Source organism: Hypanus sabinus, chromosome 11, assembly GCF_030144855.1.
Source record: "Hypanus sabinus isolate sHypSab1 chromosome 11, sHypSab1.hap1, whole genome shotgun sequence".
NCBI classification, from domain to species: Eukaryota; Metazoa; Chordata; class Chondrichthyes; order Myliobatiformes; family Dasyatidae; genus Hypanus; species Hypanus sabinus.
The window spans coordinates 101,618,919-101,642,080 of NC_082716.1; the positions used below are offsets into that span (position 1 = coordinate 101,618,919).

General features: G+C 49.1%; 1 protein-coding gene and 1 long non-coding RNA gene across 5 annotated transcripts in view; one reads left to right on the plus strand and one right to left on the minus strand.

The window, feature by feature from the left end:
- Nucleotides 1–743: 743 nt before the first annotated feature.
- The window catches only part of LOC132402225 (leucine-rich repeat and fibronectin type III domain-containing protein 1-like), a 485,636-nt gene continuing 463,217 nt past the window's right edge, over nucleotides 744–23,162 (minus strand). For all 4 annotated transcript variants that reach the window (XM_059984992.1, XM_059984991.1, XM_059984989.1 and 1 more), the window contains one exon: nucleotides 744–1,886. In XM_059984992.1, coding sequence (XP_059840975.1) covers nucleotides 986–1,886 — 901 coding nt within the window. In that variant the 3' untranslated portion in view covers nucleotides 744–985. The remainder of the gene's footprint in view (nucleotides 1,887–23,162) is intronic.
- LOC132402226 (uncharacterized) overlaps nucleotides 8,269–23,162 on the plus strand; it is a 107,687-nt gene continuing 92,793 nt past the window's right edge. Inside the window, exon 1 of the long non-coding RNA XR_009514850.1 lies at nucleotides 8,269–8,354. This is a non-coding gene — a long non-coding RNA (uncharacterized LOC132402226). The remainder of the gene's footprint in view (nucleotides 8,355–23,162) is intronic.

Sequence of the window (23,162 nt, forward strand, 5' to 3'; positions counted from 1 at the left end):
GATGGGGGGATGGGAGTTTGATGGCTGCTTAAGCAATTTTTCTTTACGTGGGGGTGAGGGGTTTGATGTTTCTGTTTGAACGGGTCCATGGTTTTCTTTGTTTGGTGGCTGTCTGTGGGGAAGATAAATCTCAGGATTGTAAACTGCACACTTTCTTTGATAATAAATGGACCTCGAACCTTGCACCTTATACGCGTGTTGTGCGTACCACTGTGCTTTGCACCCTGGGATCTGGAAAAGCATTGCCTCGTTTGGCAGTATTTATGTATGTAGTTAAATAACAATAAACTTGACTTCAACACAATCGAAAGAAAGCAGACACTGGAGAAAGTGATGGCACAGGTTTTTAATATAAAAACGTGTTCCAAGGGGGTCTTTAAAAACATCATGGGTGGAACGACTTATTTGACTATATAGATATATAAATGTAGAATAGCAATACATATATCTATACCAGTATCTCCATCAAGATACCTTTATAGATATAGTGTAAGACACTTACACAGAAATTTATCCAGGCCAGCCAGATACAACAAATATCAAACATGAAATTAGTAGTCACTGAAAAGCACTCTGGCATCGTCTGAATCTTTGACCCCCATTTCTTTCCACAAGTTTATGCAATACACCGTTAGTTTCCAGTTTTAATGAATGTCCGAGTCTTGGCTTCTTTGGAAACGAGTGTAAACCAGATGTTGTTCCAGGCAGCTGTGAAACGACGTGCTCAGAATGCACCACGGATTGACGCCATTCGCTTTGGATTGCAGACACATAATGATGAAGGTAAGAAAGAACTCGAGGGTGCGGCGAGGGCCCCTCCTTGTCCCCAGTGTTGTGCATCGGTCATCTTTACCCTGACAAGGTCCGGTGGTGTGGTGGTTTAAGGCATTGCCGAGTGCGCCAAGGGCTTCCCCGCCCGCGGCCTCCCGCCAAGGTTTACCAGCGGCCTCCAGTCGCGATGGGAGGCTGATGCTGTCCCGCCAGCTCACACTGTGCTCTCCAGCATCCACTCTGTGCTGCCGTACGTTGTCCGCTTGCTCTCCAGAGCAAACTCATCAGAGTTCAAATTCTGCCCGCTGCCAGTCAGGCTGGCTTTAGTCCGCGCCCGCCTCGGGTAACTGTGACTCTGGAAGAGAGAATAGTCACCGTCAAAGGAGTGTCTGTGCTGGGATCTCGGGAACTCGCAGGGCAGAACAGGGACGTTGCCCAGCTTAATCTGCCTCTCTCTCCGGGGCAGATTGCCCCTGCTCGCCCTAATCAGACAGACCGACATACTGGAGTCAGTGGTGCTTCCTTCGGTCGCTCTCTCTTCAGAAGACAACTGTGCCTCTTTCTGGAGGTCTGGGCTCGGCTTTGTCCTCCTTTGTGCGTGGGACAGCGAGTCCATTGTCATCCCGCTGCTGCTCGGAGGGCTGCCGCACCGCTCCCCCGACAGGTTTAATAGCACAGTCACGGAGCCTTTGGGGCAGTCACCGAAAATCTCTTGCGTGCACTCACCTGACCCCTCGGCTAGCTTGGAGCTGGACCGCGTCATGCCTCCCTGCTGACTGCCGTTGGTCTGCGAGCAGACGTTGCTGACCAGGGTCTTGCCCTCACCTGCGTTGCTGTACACCTTGTAGCGAATCATCAGGATGATGATGAAGACCAAGACGGAGGCCACGATGATGCCGCCGATGATGATGATCATGGTCCCGCCGAGGAACTGCGTGTGCATGGAGTGACAGCGGGAATACTCCTGCTCCGTCGTAAACTGCACACAGCCCACCACTCTGGTTGCTGTCATCAGCGTGCTCCAGTCGTCGTAGACAGCCAGGATGCACAGGTCATAGTCGCGCCCCGGAGAAAGGTCATTCACTAGGAAGTTTTTACTGGTGGATGGAATCATTCTGAAAGACAGAAAGCCTTCTGTTAGTCACTTGCAACATGGAGTATCGTCAATGGGGACTTCTCTTACATCAGTTTAAATTTTAGTCCATAATACAAAGGAGCAGAATAAGGCCATTCGTCCCATCTACTCTGCCCCACTATTCCATCATGGCTCATTTATCAACCACATTCCCCTGCCTTCTCCCCGACAGGACCCTAAGGTATTGCAACAATGCACACAGATTGCTGGAGGAAGCCAGTGGGTCAGGCGGCATCTATGGAAATTGATAGATAGTGGATGCTTCATCAGGACTCGACAGAAGCAGTCAAAACACTTGAATGGTCAATGAACATGCATATAAATGCGATTGCGGATAAAGCACGACGGCACCTCTATTTCCTTAGGAGTCTGTGGAGATTTGGCATGTCATCTAAAACTCTGACAGGCTTCCATCAGCGAGTGAATTGACCAGCCTGGTATGGGAACACCAATGCCTCTGACCGAAAAATCCTACACACGACAGTGGACTGGGCCCACTCCGTCATGGGTAAAGCCCTCCCAACCACTGAGCACATCTACATGTCACAGGAAAGCAGCATCCATCATCAGGGATCTCCACACCCAGGCCATACTCTGCTCTCCTTGCTGGTAGAAGATACAGGAGCCTCAGGACACACCACCAGGTTCAGGGACAGTCACTACAATACAACCATCAGGCTCTTGAATGACAGGGGATAACTACACTCGTTTGCCCATAATTGAAGTGTTCCCACAACCAATTATCTCACTGAAGGACTCTTTATACTGTTATTTTGTGTTCTTTATTGCTATTTATTTATATTTTCACTTGCACAGTTTGTTGTCTTCTGCACTCTGCTTGATCCTGTTATAGTTAATTTTCTACAGATTTGCTGAGTATACCCGCAGGAAAATGAATCTCAGGATTGTAGATCGTGACACATAGGTGCTTTGAGAATAAAACTTACTTTGGACTTTGAAACAAACCATAGATACTACCTCAGTATTTGTTCTGATCTCTTTCTGCACTACTTATTTAATCACAACACTGGGCAACAGATATATATATATAGCTAGTGTGCCTGAGACTTTTGCACAATCAACATCATCATCATGTGCCATGTCACGACAGGGCAATCATGGTCTATCCATGACCACGATGGTTCTTGGCAATTCTTTCTACAGATGTGGTTTGTCATTGCCGCCTTTGTGGACAGTTGCTTTGCAAGACGTGGGGCCCCAGCCTTGATCAGTTCCCTTCAGAGATTGTCTGCCTGGCGTCAGTGGTCGCATAACCAGAACTTCTATCCTTTAACCTCTGTGTAACTATGCATGCCACTTTGCACATTACTGTAGCAGTTTTATGTACTGCTGCCACAAAAAGAAACAAATTTCATGGCATATGTGAGTGATGATAAACCTGATTCTGGTTTGGGTCTCTATCATGGACTGAGAGTGGGAAGGGGGCAGGGAGAGGGGGAAGAGTGAGGGGAGGGAGCTGGAGGCACCAGAGAGACGTTCTGTAATGATCAATAAACCATTTGTTTGCAATCAAATGATCTTGCCTGGTGTCTCAGGGCTGGGTGTGTCTGCATCTGCACAATCCCAACCCATCCCATCACTCCTTCTCTGCTACCTGTCCCACACCCCTCCCACATGCTCCACCCTCACCATTCCCAATATACTTTGCTTCCACCTGATTTACAAACTTGCTTTCCACTCCGCGTTGACAAATAAAGTACTAGACAAAAGTCTTAGGTGCCCGAGCTACATATACTGTATGTTGCATATTCTTTCTGTAATTTATAGTTTGTTTGATGCACTGTAATGAACTTCTGTTGCAAAACAACAAACTTCACGGCATATGCCAGTGATATTAAACCTGAGTTGACTTTCCCCATGGTGAAAATAGAGATAAAGATCGGCTTTATATCTGCAAATATCACCACACCTCCTGTGCCAATAGCATGCCCACAACTCACTAACCTGAACCATCTGTTTCCGGTATGTGGGATGAAACTGGAACACTTGGAGGAAACCTACATGGTCACAGTTCCTTATAGACAGCAGTGGGAATTAAACCCCGACTGCTGATTGCAGGTGCATAAAGCATGGTGGTAATACTGCACCCCCCCACCCCCCCATGTCAAATACCAGAGGACATGCTTTTAAGGTTAGAGAGCTGAAATTAAAAGTGACATAAAGGGAAGGTTTTATTTTTACCCAGAGATTAAATAAATATGCCCCTGAGATAGGTAACCAGGGGTAGAAGTGAAAACAGGCAGTTAAAAGTTTAAGAGCCTTTTAGATGGTGATGAGCTTCCATTGCGTGCTGCGTCTGCGAGGCTGAGTCGGGCGGCGCTGTGGAAGTCCATAGCTGGGGTACTCCCTTCTGCCGCCGGCGTGGGATGGCGAGTCTGTCGGGACCCTGGGGACTTGTGGAAACTGTGTGGTGATTTCTTTTGAACTTACAGTCCCTTAACATCCTGGACTATTTTTACTGTGCCCATAGTCTGTTTTTTTTTTATCAATTATGCCATTGTTTGCATTGTTGTAACTATATGTTGTAATTATGTGGTTTTGTGCAGGTCTTGTAGCTTTAGCTTTTGGTCTTGTTTTTGTCTGGTGGATTTGGAGCTCCTTTCCGGGGAACGTGCTAGACGGTAGCGTGATATTAATACGCAGCAGCCTCTCCGGACTCTGGATTGGGGATTGCCAAATGTTGCGTGGATTTTCTAGTGTAGTCTGTTTTGTCATGTGCTTTTGTGACATAATTCTGGGGGAACGTTGTTCTCATTTTTTAACATTGCATTTGTGGTTTCAAAATGACAATAAACTGAATCTGAATCTGAATTATGTGCCGTGTCATGTGATATGGGTGATCATGACTGTTCTTGGAAAAATTTTCTACAGAATTGGTGTGCTATTGCCTTCTTCTGGGCAGTGTCTTGACAACAAAGGCAACCCCAGCTACTATCAATACTCTTCAGAGGTTGTCTGCCTGGCATCGGTGATCGCATAACTAGGACTTGTGATATGTACCAGCTGCTCGTACACCTATCCACTACCTGCTGTCGTGGCTTCATGTGACCTTGATCCGGGGGTGTGGGGAGGTAAGCAGGTACTGCACCTTGCCCAAGGATGACCTTCAGGCTATCAGAGGGAAGGAGAGCCTCACACCTCCCTTGGCAGAAACAAATCTCCACTCTGCCACCCTGCCTTTCAGATAGACACATCAATTACATGAACATCACACACAAAATGCTGGTGGAACACAGCAGGCCAGGCAGCATCTATAAGGAGAAGCACTGTCGATGTTTCGGGCCGAGACCCTTCACGAAATGTCGACAGCGCTTCTCCTTATAGATTCTGCCTGGCCTGCTGTGTTCCAACAGCATTTTGTATGTGTTGCTTGAATTTCCAACATCTGCAGATTTCCTCGTGTTTGCTCTTAAAATGTCATGAACGTGGAGGGATATGGATTATACACAGGTGGAGAACATTTAGTATAAATTAGATCAGGATCGGTACAATATGGTGGACGGAATGTCCTGTCCATTGCTGTACTGTTCTTTGTCACAGGGACACACTCTAAGGAAGCCGTGTAGAATCAGTACTCAGATTTACACACAAATGATCTCTTGCCATGCCACCAGCCACAGCTTTGAAGTTCACCCAGACCCTTCCTCACTGCCGAGATCCTTGCCTGTCGCAGCTCCCAGATCAGCCGCTCCAAACTCTCACTGTTCCTTAACCGAATGCACTTCTCTCAAATTCGCCATGATCCTGACACAACCAAGTTCAACCCTTACTATAAATTGGCACTAGGATAGGCACAGCAATGTGGGCCAAATGGCCTGCCTTGTGCGGTTCTGTTCAGCAAACTCTGATGGATAGGGCACAGGAGAATGAAGAGGTGTCATTCACCTCTCACCAAGCTGATGGCAATAACAGGACCGTAAGACATAGGAGTGGAATTAGGCCTTTTGGCCCATCGAGTCTGTTCCAACATTTCATCATGGCTGTTATACTATCCCTTTCAACCCATTCTCCCCTGATGAATCGAGAACCTATCAATCTTCAATGACTTGGCATGAACAGCCATCTGTAGCAATGAATTCCATGGTTCACCATCCTCTGGTTAAAGAAATCCCTCCTCATCTCTGACATAAAGAGACACCCTTCTATTCTGAGTCTCTCCCCTCTCAATCCTACCCCGGACTAGGAAAAGTCAGAAGCGTCAGTCTTCCTTTTGGTCCTCCTTCTGGTCAAGATGGCGCCTGCCTTCAACGCTCCTTTGTCAACATTTTCTGGCTCAGTCATGAAACTGTATATTTCACTTCTTTTAAGCCTTTTACATTTGGTTTTCATCTTGAATGTGATGCTGGAACGGTTGTGATTTGAAGTTTGGGGATCGTTTGGGTGTTTCGGCAGTCTCCAAGAGGATTCCCGGAGGTAGAGTCAGCGTACGGGAACCCTGTGGTGAGAAAGCTGCCAGCTGCCGTTCGGCTCAATTTTGTCAATTACATCTTGCATTGTTCGCTGATTAAAATGGCAAAGGAGATTGAAAAGCTGGCTGCCAGCCTTTTGATTGCTGGGGGATCACTCTGCTGCCAGAGAGGGGAGACTGCCTTTTTATTGTTGGTGAGATCGTTCTGCTATGAAAAGGGAGAACATTGCCCAGGTTTTCTGCATTTTGAATGTGGACTTGGACTGCAGACTTTTTTTGTATTCTGTGCCTGATCTTTCTCATTTATTTGTGCACAGGGGAGGAGAATTTGGGGTTGATGTGCCTGTTCCATTTTTGTTCATTGTTTTGTGCAGAGAGGGGGGATTTGGGGGTCAATAATCGTGGCTGCCGTTCTTTTCTTTCTTGGCTTCATGGCTACCTGGAGAAGAAGAATTTCAGAGTTGTATACGTCGACAATGGATGTACCTTTGAACCTCTCTACTGACAATCCCATTAGATCACACACCGTGGACATACACCTGACAGTCGACTCCCCTGAAAACCCTTCCAATATCTCTGCTGAATAGGACAGTATGCGGATCTTCTGTGCCTCCACTGTTCAATGGAAAAAGTTTCATGACAAGGGAAGGCCAATCACATTGCTTACTCGATACACGGTGCCTCCTGTAGAGTTATTAAACATGAATCAGTGACCATCAACATTTTAAGACATAAAATCCATGCCACAACTTCCCAGAGGAAAAGTCGCAGGACAGTCTGATAGTGGGGAGGGATGGTCTGTTGGTGGATTAAATGGTTTGATGATGTGGCAGGATAGTCTGTTACCATGACTGGTCAATTTGATGGTGGGACAGGATGGTCTGATGCTGTGGCAAGCTGGTTTGATGGTGGTGCAGTACGGTGGGTTGGGACAGTCTGTTGATGGAGTACATGGTCTGATGTGGTGGGGTGGTCAGATGGTAGGGAGGGGAACTCTGATTTTGGAGTAAATGCTCTGATGGTGTGGAAGGATGGTCTATTGGTGGATTAAATGGCCTGATGGTGGCGCAGGACAGTCTGATGCTGGGAGGCAGTCTGATGGTACTGCAGGGTGCTCTGATGGTGTGGCAGGATAGTCTGATGGTGGAGCAGTAAGGTCCGAGGTGGGGAGGGTCAAACCACTGGCTCACATTTCCGGAGTTCTGTGTTTGATCCTGTCCTCAGTCTCTGTCTGTGTGGAGTTTGCACATTCTCCCTGTCACCCCTGAGGTTTCCCTGGGAGCTCCCATTTATCATCAGGCCAGGTTAATGAGCCACAGGGCAATGCTTCCAATACTCCCAGTGCATGGGTGGGTAAAGAATCGTGTGGCTGTTAATGGACACGTGAGAGAAAATGTTTCCCAGGGAGACAGATGGTGGATAAAATGTATGGCAATCCCTGCCCCCCGCCCCAGAATGCTGGTGTGCTCTAAGATACTGACTGGCTCCCTTCTGACTTGTAAAAAAATGTGGATTCAATACTACCTCTTGGACTACCATATCCCGGTCTCTGATGTTGAGGCAGCCTGTTAGAATGCTCTCCACCGAGCATCTGTAAATTTATGAGTGTCTTTGGTGACATACCAAATCTCCTCAAACTCGGAATTAAATCCAATTTTCCATCCACCTATCAGCTGTCCCATCCATTCCCTTCATCACTTTCTACCAGCAATCTTCCCGCTGTCTTTCAGTCCCAGTCCGAAACATCGACAGATAATTTCCCTGTCTGACCTAAGTTCCAGAATAATCCTGTTGCTTGTCAGTTCCCTGAATCTATCATTACAATGTCCTCTTGTACTCAATGCTGTCCTGAGGCAGACAGAGTACAAAGTATTGGAATGTTAATGTCAGTGGGATGTGCAGCGGCTGGAGTTATTCAGAACTGATGAATCGACACAAAAGGAAAAGATTTACCAGAATAATAAGTGAATCCTCCGCACCGCAACTGTCGACGTTTATGGCTGATGTGCTCTCATAAAGGTGAGTGATGAGAGTGCTGGGGATTGGAACAGCTTTCCAAACCAGTGTCAGCATTAAAGTCTCGCAGAGTGGGGACAGCACAGGTAAGATATACAGCAAAGTTACTTTGAATTGTCTCATAACAGACAACCAGGGCAGGGACAATACATGCTGTGTACAGTATCAAACTCCGTTGACACTGTCCGATCTCACAGCCCAAGAGCAGGGACAGAACTGGCTATATACAGTATCAAACTTGGTCAACACTGTCTGATCAACCATTCACAGGGTGGGGACTGTATATGTAAAATTCAACAGAAATTTCCCTCTAGATGCTCCCATCACACACTCTCAAAGCAGAGTCAGTACCAGTTATACAGAGTATCAAACTCACTCTGCCCTGTCCGATCACACACTCCCAGGGCAGGGACAGTGTAGGTGATACACAGTATCAAACACTCTCTGCCCTGTCCGATCACACACTCCCAGGGCAGAGACAGTGTAGGTGATACACAGTATCAAACACTCTCTGCCCTGTCCGATCCCACACTCCCAGGGCAGGGACAGAGTAGGTGATACACAGTATCAAACTCTCTCTGCCCTGTCTGATCACACACACCCAGGGCAGGGACAATGTAGGTGATACACAGTATCAAACTCTCTCTGCCCTGTCCGATCACACACACCCAGGGCAGGGACAATGTAGGTGATACACAGTATCAAACTCTCTCTGCCCGGTCCGATCACACACACCCAGGGCAGAGACAATGTAGGTGATACACAGTATCAAACACTCTCTGCCCTGTCCGATCACACACACCCAGGGCAGGGACAATGTAGGTGATACACAGTATCAAACTCCCTCTCCCCTGTCCGATCACACACTCCCAGGGCAGGGACAGTGTAGGTGATACACAGTATCAAACTCCCTCTGCCCTATCCGATCACACACTCCCAGGGCAGGGACAGTGTAGGTGATACACAGTATCAAACTCCCTCTGCCCTGTCCGATCACACACACCCAGGGCAGGGACAATGTAGGTGATACACAGTATCAAACTCTCTCTGCCCGGTCCAATCACACACACCCAGGGCAGAGACAATGTAGGTGATACACAGTATCAAACACTCTCTGCCCTGTCCGATCACACACACCCAGGGCAGGGACAATGTAGGTGATACAAAGTATCAAACTCCCTCTCCCCTGTCCGATCACACACTCCCAGGGCAGGGACAGTGTAGGTGATACACAGTATCAAATACTCTCTGCCCTGTCCGATCACACCCTCCCAGGGCAGAGACAGTATAGGTGATACACAGTATCAAACTCCCTCTCCCCTGTCCGATCACACACTCCCAGGGCAGGGACAGTGTAGGTGATACACAGTATCAAACTCCCTCTGCCCTATCCGATCACACACTCCCAGGGCAGGGACAGTGTAGGTGATACACAGTATCAAACTCCCTCTCCCCTGTCCGATCACACACTCCCAGGGCAGGGACAGTGTAGGTGATACACAGTATCAAACTCCCTCTGCCCTATCCGATCACACACTCCCAGGGCAGGGACAGTGTAGGTGATACACAGTATCAAACTCCCTCTGCCCTATCCAATCACACACTCCCAGGGCAGGGACAATGTAGGTGATACACAGTATCAAACTCCCTCTCCCCTGTCCGATCACACACTCCCAGGGCAGGGACAGTGTAGGTGATACACAGTATCAAATACTCTCTGCCCTGTCCGATCACACCCTCCCAGGGCAGAGACAGTATAGGTGATACACAGTATCAAACTCCCTCTCCCCTGTCCGATCACACACTCCCAGGGCAGGGACAGTGTAGGTGATACACAGTATCAAACTCCCTCTGCCCTATCCGATCACACACTCCCAGGGCAGGGACAGTGTAGGTGATACACAGTATCAAACTCCCTCTCCCCTGTCCGATCACACACTCCCAGGGCAGGGACAGTGTAGGTGATACACAGTATCAAACTCCCTCTGCCCTATCCGATCACACACTCCCAGGGCAGGGACAGTGTAGGTGATACACAGTATCAAACTGCCCTGTCCGATCACACACACCCAGGGCAGGGACAATGTAGGTGATACACAGTATCAAACTCCCTCTGCCCTGTCCGAACCCACACTCACAGGGAAAGGACAGTGTAGGTGATACACAGTATCAAACTCTCTCTGCCCTGTCCGATCACACCCTCCCAGGGCAGAGACAGTATAGGTGATACACAGTATCAAACTCCCTCTGCCCTGTCCGATCACACCCTCCCAGGGCAGAGACAGTATAGGTGATACACAGTATCAAATACTCTCTGCCCTGTCTGATCACACACTCCCAGGGCAGGGACAGTGTAGGTGATACACAGTATCAAACTCTCTCTGCCCTGTCCGAACCCACACTCACAGGGCAAGGACAGTGTAGGTGATACACAGTATCAAACTCCCTCTGCCCTGTCCGATCACACACACCCAGGGCAGGGACAATGTAGGTGATACACAGTATCAAACTCCCTCTGCCCTGTCCGATCACACACACCCAGGGCAGGGACAATGTAGGTGGTACACAGTATCAAACTCCCTCTGCCCTGTCCGATCCCACACTCCCAGGGCAGGGACAGTGTAGGTGGTACACAGAATCAAACTCCCTCTGCCCTGTCCGATCACACCCTCCCAGGGCAGAGACAGTGTAGGTGGTACACAGTATCAAACACTCTCTGCCCTGTCCGATCCCACACACCCAGGGCAGGGACAATGTAGGTGATACACAGTATCAAACTCCCTCTGCCCTGTCCGATCACACCCTCCCAGGGCAGAGACAGTATAGGTGATACACAGTATCAAATACTCTCTGCCCTGTCTGATCACACACTCCCAGGGCAGGGACAGTGTAGGTGATACACAGTATCAAACTCTCTCTGCCCTGTCCGAACCCACACTCACAGGGCAAGGACAGTGTAGGTGATACACAGTATCAAACTCCCTCTGCCCTGTCCGATCACACCCTCCCAGGGCAGAGACAGTATAGGTGATACACAGTATCAAATACTCTCTGCCCTGTCCGATCCCACACTCCCACATCAGGGACAGTGTAGGTGATACACAGTATCAAACTCCCTCTGCCCTGTCCGATCCCACACTACCAGGGCAGAGACAGTGTAGGTGGTACACAGTATCAAATACTCTCTGCCCTGTCCGATCACACACTCCCACGTCAGGGACAGTGTAGGTGATACACAGTATCAAACTCCCTCTGCCCTGTCCGATCCCACACTCCCACGTCAGGGACAGCGTAGGTGATACACAGTATCAAACACTCTCTGCCCTGTCCGATCCCACACTCCCGGGGCAGGGACAGTGTAGGTGGTACACAGTATCAAACTCTCTCTGCCCTGTCCGATCCCACACTCCCAGGGCAGAGACAATGTAGGTGATACACAGTATCAAACTCTCTCTGCCCTGTCCGATCTCACACTCCCAGGGCAGAGACAGTGTAGGTGATACACAGTATCAAACACTCTCTGCCCTGTCCGATCTCACACTCCCAGGGCAGAGACAGTGTAGGTGATACACAGTATCAAACACTCTCTGCCCTGTCCGATCACACACTCCCAGGGCAGGGACAGTGTAGGTGATACACAGTATCAAACACTCTCTGCCCTGTCCGATCACACACTCCCAGGGCAGGGACAGTGTAGGTGATACACAGTATCAAACACTCTCTGCCCTGTCCGATCACACACTCCCAGGGCAGGGACAGTGTAGGTGATACACAGTATCAAACTCCCTCTGCCCTATCCGATCACACACACCCAGGGCAGGGACAATGTAGGTGATACACAGTATCAAACTCCCTCTGCCCTATCCGATCACACACACCCAGGGCAGGGACAATGTAGGTGATACACAGTATCAAACTCCCTCTGCCCTGTCCGATCACACACACCCAGGGCAGGGACAATGTAGGTGATACACAGTATCAAACTCTCTCTGCCCTGTCCGATCACACACACCCAGGGCAGGGACAATGTAGGTGATACACAGTATCAAACTCCCTCTGCCCTGTCCGATCACACACACCCAGGGCAGGGACAATGTAGGTGGTACACAGTATCAAACTCCCTCTGCCCTGTCCGATCCCACACTCCCAGGGCAGGGACAGTGTAGGTGGTACACAGAATCAAACTCCCTCTGCCCTGTCCGATCACACCCTCCCAGGGCAGAGACAGTGTAGGTGGTACACAGTATCAAACACTCTCTGCCCTGTCCGATCCCACACACCCAGGGCAGGGACAATGTAGGTGATACACAGTATCAAACTCCCTCTGCCCTGTCCGATCACACACTCCCAGGGCAGCGACAGTGTAGGTGACATACAGTATCAAACTCCCTCTGCCCTGTCCGATCACACACACCCAGGGCAGGGACAGTGTAGGTGAAATACAGTATCAAACTCCCTCTGCCCTGTCTGATCACACCCTCCCAGGGCAGAGACAGTGTAGGTGATACACAGTATCAAATACTCTCTGCCCTGTCCGATCCCACACTCCCACGTCAGGGACAGTGTAGGTGGTACACAGTATCAAACTCCCTCTGCCCTGTCCGATCACACCCTCCCAGGGCAGAGACAGTGTAGGTGGTACACAGTATCAAACACTCTCTGCCCTGTCCGATCCCACACTCACAGGGCAGGGACAGTGTAGGTGATACACAGTATCAAACTGCCCTGTCCGATCACACACTCCCACAGCAGGGACAGTGTAGGTGATACACAGTATCAAACCCTCTCTGCCCTGTCCGATCACACACACCCAGGGCAAGGACAGTGTAGGTGATACACAGTATCAAACACCCTCTGCCTTGTCCGATCCCACACTCCCAGGGCGGGGACAGTGTAGGTGATACACAGTATCAATCTCCCTCTGCCCTGTCCGATCCCACACTCTCACGTCAGGGACAGTGTAGGTGATACACAGTATCAAACACCCTCTGCCTTGTCCGATCCCACACTCCCAGGGCGGGGACAGTGTAGGTGATACACAGTATCAAACTCCCTCTGCCCTGTCCGATCCCACACTGCCAGGGCAGGGACAGTGTAGGTGATACACAGTATCAAACTCCCTCTGCCCTGTCCGATCCCACACTCCCAGGGCAGGGACAGTGTAGGTGATACACAGTATCAAACTCCCTCTGCCCTATCCGATCACACACACCCAGGGCAGGGACAATGTAGGTGATACACAGTATCAAACTCCCTCTGCCCTGTCCGATCACACACACCCAGGGCAGGGACAATGTAGGTGATACACAGTATCAAACTCTCTCTGCCCTGTCCGATCACACACACCCAGGGCAGGGACAATGTAGGTGATACACAGTATCAAACTCCCTCTGCCCTGTCCGATCACACACACCCAGGGCAGGGACAATGTAGGTGGTACACAGTATCAAACTCCCTCTGCCCTGTCCGATCCCACACTCCCAGGGCAGGGACAGTGTAGGTGGTACACAGTATCAAACTCCCTCTGCCCTGTCCGATCACACCCTCCCAGGGCAGAGACAGTGTAGGTGGTACACAGTATCAAACACTCTCTGCCCTGTCCGATCCCACACACCCAGGGCAGGGACAATGTAGGTGATACACAGTATCAAACTCCCTCTGCCCTGTCCGATCACACACTCCCAGGGCAGCGACAGTGTAGGTGACATACAGTATCAAACTCCCTCTGCCCTGTCCGATCACACACACCCAGGGCAGGGACAGTGTAGGTGAAACACAGTATCAAACTCCCTCTGCCCTGTCTGATCACACCCTCCCAGGGCAGAGACAGTGTAGGTGATACACAGTATCAAATACTCTCTGCCCTGTCTGATCCCACACTCCCACGTCAGGGACAGTGTAGGTGGTACACAGTATCAAACTCCCTCTGCCCTGTCCGATCACACCCTCCCAGGGCAGAGACAGTGTAGGTGGTACACAGTATCAAACACTCTCTGCCCTGTCCGATCCCACACTCACAGGGCAGGGACAGTGTAGGTGATACACAGTATCAAACTGCCCTGTCCGATCACACACTCCCACAGCAGGGACAGTGTAGGTGATACACAGTATCAAACCCTCTCTGCCCTGTCCGATCACACACACCCAGGGCAAGGACAGTGTAGGTGATATACAGTATCAATCTCCCTCTGCCCTGTCCGATCCCACACTCTCACGTCAGGGACAGTGTAGGTGATACACAGTATCAAACACCCTCTGCCTTGTCCGATCCCACACTCCCAGGGCGGGGACAGTGTAGGTGATACACAGTATCAAACTCCCTCTGCCCTGTCCGATCCCACACTGCCAGGGCAGGGACAGTGTAGGTGATACACAGTATCAAACTCCCTCTGCCCTGTCCGATCCCACACTCCCAGGGCAGGGACAGTGTAGGTGATACACAGTATCAAACTCCCTCTGCCCTGTCCGATCCCACACTCCCAGGGCAGGGACAGTGTAGGTGATACACAGTATCAAACTCCCTCTGCACTGTCCGATCACACCCTCCCAGGGTAGGGACAGTGTAGGTGATACACAGTATCAAATACTCTCTGCCCCGTCCGATCCCACACTCCCAGGGCAGGGACAGTGTAGGTGATACACAGTATCAAACTCCCTCTGCACTGTCCGATCACACCCTCCCAGGGCAGGGACAGTGTAGGTGATACACGGTATCAAACTCACTCTGCACTGTCCGATCACACCCTCCCAGGGCAGGGACAGTGTAGGTATACACAGTATCAAACTCCCTCTGCACTGTCCGATCACACCCTCCCAGGGCAGGGACAGTGTAGGTGATACACGGTATCAAACTCACTCTGCACTGTCCGATCACACCCTCCCAGGGCAGGGACAGTGTAGGTATACACAGTATCAAACTCCCTCTGCACTGTCCGATCACACCCTCCCAGGGCAGGGACAGTGTAGGTGATACACAGTATCAAACACTCTCTGCCCTGTCCGATCCCACACTCCCAGGGCAGGGACAGTGTAGGTATACACAGTATCAAACTCCCTCTGCCCTGTCCGATCACACACACCCAGGGCAGGGACAATGTAGGTGATACACAGTATCAAACTCTCTCTGCCCTGTCCGATCACACACACCCAGGGCAGGGACAATGTAGGTGATACACAGTATCAAACTCCCTCTGCCCTGTCCGATCCCACACTCACAGGGCAGGGACAGTGTAGGTGGTACACAGTATCAAATACTCTCTGCCCTGTCCGATCCCACACTCACAGGGCAAGGACAGTGTAGGTGATACACAGTATCAAATACTCTCTGCCCTGTCCGATCCCACACTCCCAGGGCAGGGACAGTGTAGGTGATACACAGTATCAAACTCACTCTGCACTGTCCGATCACACCCTCCCAGGGCAGGGACAGTGTAGGTGATACACAGTATCAAACTCCCTCTGCACTGTCCGATCACACCCTCCCAGGGCAGGGACAGTGTAGGTGATACACAGTATCAAACTCCCTCTGCCCTGTCCGATCCCACACTCACAGGGCAGGGACAGTGTAGGTGATACACAGTATCAAATACTCTCTGCCCTGTCCGATCCCACACTCCCAGGGCAGGGACAGTGTAGGTGGTACACAGTATCAAACACTCTCTGCCCTGTCCGATCTCACACTCCCAGGGCAGAGACAGTGTAGGTGATACACAGTATCAAATACTCTCTGCCCTGTCCGATCCCACACTCCCAGTGCAGAGACAGTGTAGGTGGTACACAGTATCAAACCCTCTCTGCCCTGTCCGATCACACACTCCCAGGGCAGGGACAGTGTAGGTGATACACAGTATCAAACGCTCTCTGCCCTGTCCGATCACACCCTCCCAGGGCAGGGACAGTGTAGGTGATACACAGTATCAAACTCTCTCTGCCCTGTCCGATCACACCCTCCCAGGGCAGGGACACTGTAGGTGATACACAGCATCAATTTCCCTCCACACCAGGGTTTCTTAACTGGTGTTCTGCGAGAGATTGTGATTATAAAAAGTGAACATATTTCTTTGAACTTCAGGTAATGCGGGATGCTAGCACTTGCACTGGTGGGCAGTGACCGAGCCGCCCCATTGACATTCTCGATACAGGTCTCTCAGCTCAGAGTGGCAGTGCATAGTCAGACCACATTTATTCTCAGGTTTTGATGCAAGATAAGGAGGGTGTTGAGAACTGGTGAGTGTTGTATTGCACGGAGGGGAGGACGGTAGACTGATAACTGGTGAGAGTTATATTGTACGGAGGGGAGATGGTGGACTGATAACTTGTGAATGTTGTATTGCAAGGAGGGAAGATGGTGGACTGATAACTTGTGAGTGTTGCTTTGCACGGAGGGGAGATGGTGGACTGATAACTGGTGAGTGTTGTATTCCACGGAGGGGAGATGGTGGGCTGATAACTGGTGAGTGTTGTATTGCATGGAGGGGAGATGGTGGGCTGATAACTGGTGAGTGTTGTATTGCACGGAGGGGAGATGGTGGACTGATAACTGGTGAGTGTTGTATTCCACGGAGGGGAGATGGTGGGCTGATAACTGGTGAGTGTTGTATTTCATGAAGGGGAGATGGTGGACTGATAACTGGTGAGTGTTGTATTCCACGGAGGGGAGATGGTGGGCTGATAACTGGTGAGTGTTGTATTCCACGGAGGGGAGATGGTGGACTGATAACTTGTGAGTGTTGTATTGCACGGAGGGGAGGTGCTGGACTGATAACTGGTGAGTGTTGTATTGCACGGAGGGGAGATGGTAGACTGATAACTGGTGAGTGTTGTATTGCATGGAGGGGGGTACGGTTGGCTGATAATTGGTGAACGCTGTTTTGCATGGAAGGATACACGGTAGGCTGAGGAGGACCGTGATGAGTGATTTTTGAGCATTGAATGGACTTGCTCAATTTGGGCTGTGACGTCAGCACTTCCCTCTGGAATTACCTCTCCCAGATTCCCCTTGCACACTGCCGACTAACTGGTAGGAGCAAAATCACTCTACCAGCGTGGAAGAAACTTGAAGGGAAATTTTCATTCCAGATACTGATTTGTGTGGCGATTTTTGAAGAGGAGATGTGAGATGGAAGAGGAGGATACTAGGCCTCGGCCTACAGACAATTCTGATAAGGTTAATGATGAAGAATTACATTCTTCTGAGTCACTTCACTGAACTAGTGCAACAATGGACACAAATACAGTCTGTCCTTTTTGCAACACTTTTAAAAGTTTATTTACACAACAAATACACAAAGTACAAACATTATTTTCAAGACAGTCAATAAATTCAAATTTAAGTAAGATTACTATTACCTATAAAACAGTCAATTCCTAAGGGGGGTGTGGTCATTACTCCTGGAAATCCCTCTTCGCAACCGTGTGCTCCCTCTCCGAAGGCAGCCGGGCGTGAACGTATCCTCGGAAAAGGAGCAGGCAGTCGGCTCAGGCAGCACCCTCCACTTTCCAGCACCCAGACCCGTGAATGTCCATCTTGTCCAGGCCCAGGGGCAAGCCCACCAGGAAATCCTCCTGGCGACCCGCCCGTTCCGTACTTTTTTTTTTATTACAAAATCCTTTATTACAAATTTCGGTGCTATACAATATATACAAAACAGTGGCAAACACAATTACTGCACTACAAATAGACAATAGACATTACACCAGAATGTTGCCATCCCTATCCACGATGGCATTTACACCCCGCGGAGCCCAACGGTCTCGAAACTCCTCCAAGGCCGCTGTGGACTGCGCGTGTTCCTTTTCAATAGTTACCCGAGCACGAACATACCCCCTAAACATTGCCAGGCAGTCTGCCCGGGGAGATCCTCCCGCCACCCGTTTCCAAGACCCTCGGATGGCGGATTTCGCCAGCCCCAGGAGCAAGTTGACTAGGACATCCTCATCCCTCCGTGCCCCCTTCCTTACTGGATGACCATATATAAACAGGGTGGGACTAAAATGCAGCCAGAAGGCGAGAAGCAGCCCACGCAAATATGCAAAAAGAGGCTGCAGCCTCACACACTCCATGTACATGTGGTACACGGTCTCCTCCAGCCCGCAGAAGTGGCATGCGGGTGGGAAGTCCATGTACAAACTGAAAAACTTATTGCAGGGCACTGCCCTATGCAGTACCCTCCAGCCGAGCCCGTGGATGAGGAGCGCAGGGCTGAAGTACAACCAGAACCTGAGCAGCAGCCCCTTCAGAAACTCAGACAGGGGCTGCAACCTCTCACACTCCGTAAACACCTGGTACACTGACTCCGCCCGGCCACAGAATGGACAGCTGGACGGGGTGTCGGTGAACCTGCTCAAAAACCTGTTGTACGGTACCGTCCGATGCAACGCCTTCCTCCCCAGATCCCCGATGTACAGGGTAGGGGCCCCTGCATAAAGAGATTTCCACTGGGGACCTCCTCCGCTGACACAGACCGTCAAGGTGAGTCCGGTCGGCAGACGGAGGCGAGGAAGTGAAAGGTGAGCAGGAGCAGCCCGGACAAGAAACGTTTTGGAGCGTCACGGAACGGCACGGTGGAATCCCTGAGAGACGGCTCACGTTATGTGGCACCCAATCCCGCATTGTATCCTGGTTCTGACGAGCTCTCCCAGCCCGTCAGGTGGTGATGCAGCCGGAAACTCTCCACTTCCCCGAGCTCCCTAGACAGCCACTGTAACAGGATGGGGACCCATCTCCCTCGCAGCCTGAGGACCATCCCCCACGAGCACAGCAGCACTATGTCCAGATGAGACTAGATCCCATACCTTCAAGAGCCCTCGGTAAAACCGAGGCAGTTCTCTCAATGTGGCGTGGCTGATGCTGTCCGCTGGAAGCTGTGTGCCCTCCTGCAGGCAATGTCCCCAGTGGAGAAAGTGTATCGCCAGTGCATGCCATCTCAGAGGGTGGTCACTGTATGGATATTTCTGCAAAGTCCTAGGGTGGAGAGCTGCCATCAGCTACATAGACTGGTGATCCAAGTTGTCCTATTGCACTGTGCAGACAACATAAAATGCAGCAGTGGCTCCAGTAAAACTGAAATATTTAACTACAAATCATGTAAAGGTGCTGATTATCTCCGACGACAATTTGAATCTCAAAACAGATTAAATCTTTTTGAAAATAAAGACGCAGTCAGTAAAAGGATTCAGGAAGCAAGCTATTTAGTAGCTTTAAGATCAGTTCACTCCAGAATGTTTAAAAAAACTTTGTGAAAGCCTGGACAAAGAGCACACCTGCAACATACAGAAATGTGGTGGCTTAGTGGAGGAAGAGTTCGCAACAGGGTGTTCGAGCTGAAAGGTGAATTGCAGAAAATAGTAGGCCAGAGTTTGCAAAGTGCTTCAGAATGAAGAATGTCTCCAGAAACTAGCCGACTTAACAGACAGTTTTTATTGGATGAACCAGTTGAACAAGTCCCTGTAAGGCCCTGGAGAAAATGTTTGACTTCAAGATTTAAAAGGAAGTTGAATCTTTGGGAAAATCATGCTGGAAAAGGAAATCTTGAAATGTTTCCACTGCTGCTTGGGCTTTAGAGTGAGGAAGGATAGAGAAAGTCTTGGGTCTTATTGAAAACCACCTGGAAGGACCCCTCTCATCCTTCTAAATTCCAGTGTATACAAGCCCAGACGTTCCAATCTTTCAACATATGACAGTCCTGCCATTCCGGGAATTAACCTTGTGAACCTGCGCTGCACTCTCTCAATAGCAAGAATGTCCTTCCTCAAGTGTATGACTGAGTGACAGACCCTTTCTCTGAATCTTCGGCTCAACCTGATAACTTGACTTTGAGAGAAGAGGAAGAACTTTGTAAACTGCTCTCTGATCGTGCACTCAAGGTTAAGTTTACTGACCTGCCCCAGGACAAGTTCTGGATTTCTGTGAAAGAAAGGTATCCTGCTATTCAAGGGAATGCAATGCACATTTTATGCCTTTTTCAAATTCTTACAAGTGTCAGCAAGTCTCTTCTTCTCTAACAAGCATCAAGAGCAAGGATAGAGTTTGTTTCATTTCAGTTGAAGGTGAGATCCATATGTGCTCCTCTCAAGTTCACCCAGAATTGAGAAATTTATTATGTTTGCCTATAACTAATTATAATTTATGTAATAGAAAGAAAGAGTAATTTCAAAAAAGATGAGTTGGCTCAACTTTTATTTAAGAAAGACTGGCTAAAAAATATTCTCTACTCAAAAGAGCCTAGCCAATTATTTTTGGATTATCATACCTACAACTTACTAATCACACTAACATACCGTGAGCTTTAGATATAATAATTTTTATGCAGGAATTACCTGAGAACTGGAAATAGTTTCAAGGGTTCCTCCAGGACAAAAAGGTTGAGAAAGGCTGCACTACACTGTATGATGAAACACTCACAGGGTAGGGAGAGTATCAGTTATTCACAGTATCAAAATCCCTCTACACTGTCTAATCACACACTCCCAGTGTAGGGACAGTGCAGGATATATACTGTATCATACTCCCACTACACTGTCTGACCACGCACTCCCAGGGTAGGGACAGTGCAGGTTATATACTGTATCATACTCCCTCTACACTGACCTATCAAACACACCTAGGGTAGGGTCAGTGCAGGTTATATATATATCAAACTCACTCTACCCTGTCCTATCACACATTCCCAGGGTAGGGACAGTGCTGGTTATATACATATCAAACTCCCTCTACACTGCCTGATCACAAGCTCCCAGGGTAGGAAGAGTGCAGGATATATACAGTATCAAACTCCCTCTAGATAGTCTGATCACACACTTCCAGGGTAGGGTCGGTGCAGGTTATATACATACCAAAAACCCTCTACACTGTCTGATCACATACTCCCAGCATTGGGACAGTGCAGGTTATATACTGTATCATACTTCCTCTACACTGTCTGATCACACACTCCCAGGGTAGGGACAGTGCAGGATATATACAGTATCAAACTTCCTCTACACTGCCTGATCACACACTCCCAGGGTAGGGACTGTGCAGGGTATATTCAGAATCATACTCACTCTGCACTGTCTGAGCACACACACCCAGGGTAGGGACAGTGTATGTTATATAAATATCAAACATTCTCTACAGTGCCTGATCAGACACTCCCAGGGTAAGGACAGTGCAGGATATATGCAGTATCATACTCCCTCTACATAGTCTGATCACACACTCCCAGGGTAGGGACAGTGCAGGATATATAGTTATCATACTCCCTAAACACAGCCTGATCACAAACCCCCAGGGTAGGGATAGTGCAGGATATATAGAGTATCATACACCCTCTACACTGTCTGATCACACACTTCCAGGGTAGAAACTGTGTAGGATATATACATATGAAATTCCCTATACACTGTCCGATCACACACTCCCATGGTATCGACAGTGCAGTATATATATGGTATCAAACTCCTACTAGATTGTCTGATCACAGACTCTCAGGGAAGGGAAAGTGCAGGTTGTATACATATCAAACATTCTCTACAGTGATAGATCACACACTCCCTGGGTAGGGACAGTGCACGATATATACAGTATCATACTCCCTCTACACTGCCTGATCACACACTCCCAGCGTAGGTACAGTGCAGGTTATATACAGTATCATAAACATTCTACACAGCCTGATCACACACTCCCTGCGTTGGGACTGAGCAGTATCTATAGAGTATCATACTCTCTGTACACTGTTTGATAAACAGTCCAAGGGTAGGGTCAGTGCAGGTTATATACATATCAAAGTCCCTCTACACTGTCTGATCACACACTCCCAGCGTTGGGACTGTGCAGTATCTATAGAGTATCATACTCTCTGTACACTATTTGATAACACAGTCCAAGGGTAGGGTCATTGCAGGTTATATACAGTATCAAACTCCCCCTAGCTTGTCTGATCACACACTCCCAGGGTATCGACAGTGCAGTATATATACAGTATCAATCTCCCTCTAGATAGTCTGATCACACACTCCCAGGTAGGGTCAGTGCAGGTTATATACATATCAAACTCCCTCTACACTGACTGATCACATACTCCCAGCATTGGGACAGTGCAGGATATATGGAGTAACAAACTCCCTCTAAACTACCTGATCACACACTCCCAGATCAGGGACAGTGCAGGATTTACACAGTATCTTACTCCTCTACACTGCCTGATCACATACTCCCAGGATCGTGACAGTGCAGGTTATATACATATCAAACGGCCACTACACTGTCCGATCACACATTCTCAGTGTAGGGACAGTGCAGGATATATACATATCATACTCCCTCTACACTGATCACAAACTCGAATGGTGGGAGCAGTGCAGGATATATACAGTAACAAACTCCCTCTACACTGCCTGATCACACACTCCAAGTGTAGGGACTGTGCAGTATTTATACAGTATCATATTCTCTCTACACTGTTTGATCACACAGTCCCAGGGAGGGTCAGTGCAGAATATATACAGTATCAAACCCCCTCTAGATTGTCTGATCACACACTCATAGGGAAGTGAAAGCGCAGGATATATTCAGTGTCAAAATCCTTCTACACTGTCTGATCGCACACACGAAGGGTAGGGACAGTGCAGGATATACACAGTATCATACTCTCACTACACTCTCCGATCACGCACATGCAGGGTCGGGACAGTGCAGGTTATATACAGGATCAAACTCCCTCTACATTTTCTGGTCACACACTGTCAGGGTAGGGAAAGTGCAGGTTATATACAGTATCATACTCCCTCTACACTGACCTATCAAACACACCCAGGGTAGGGTCAGTG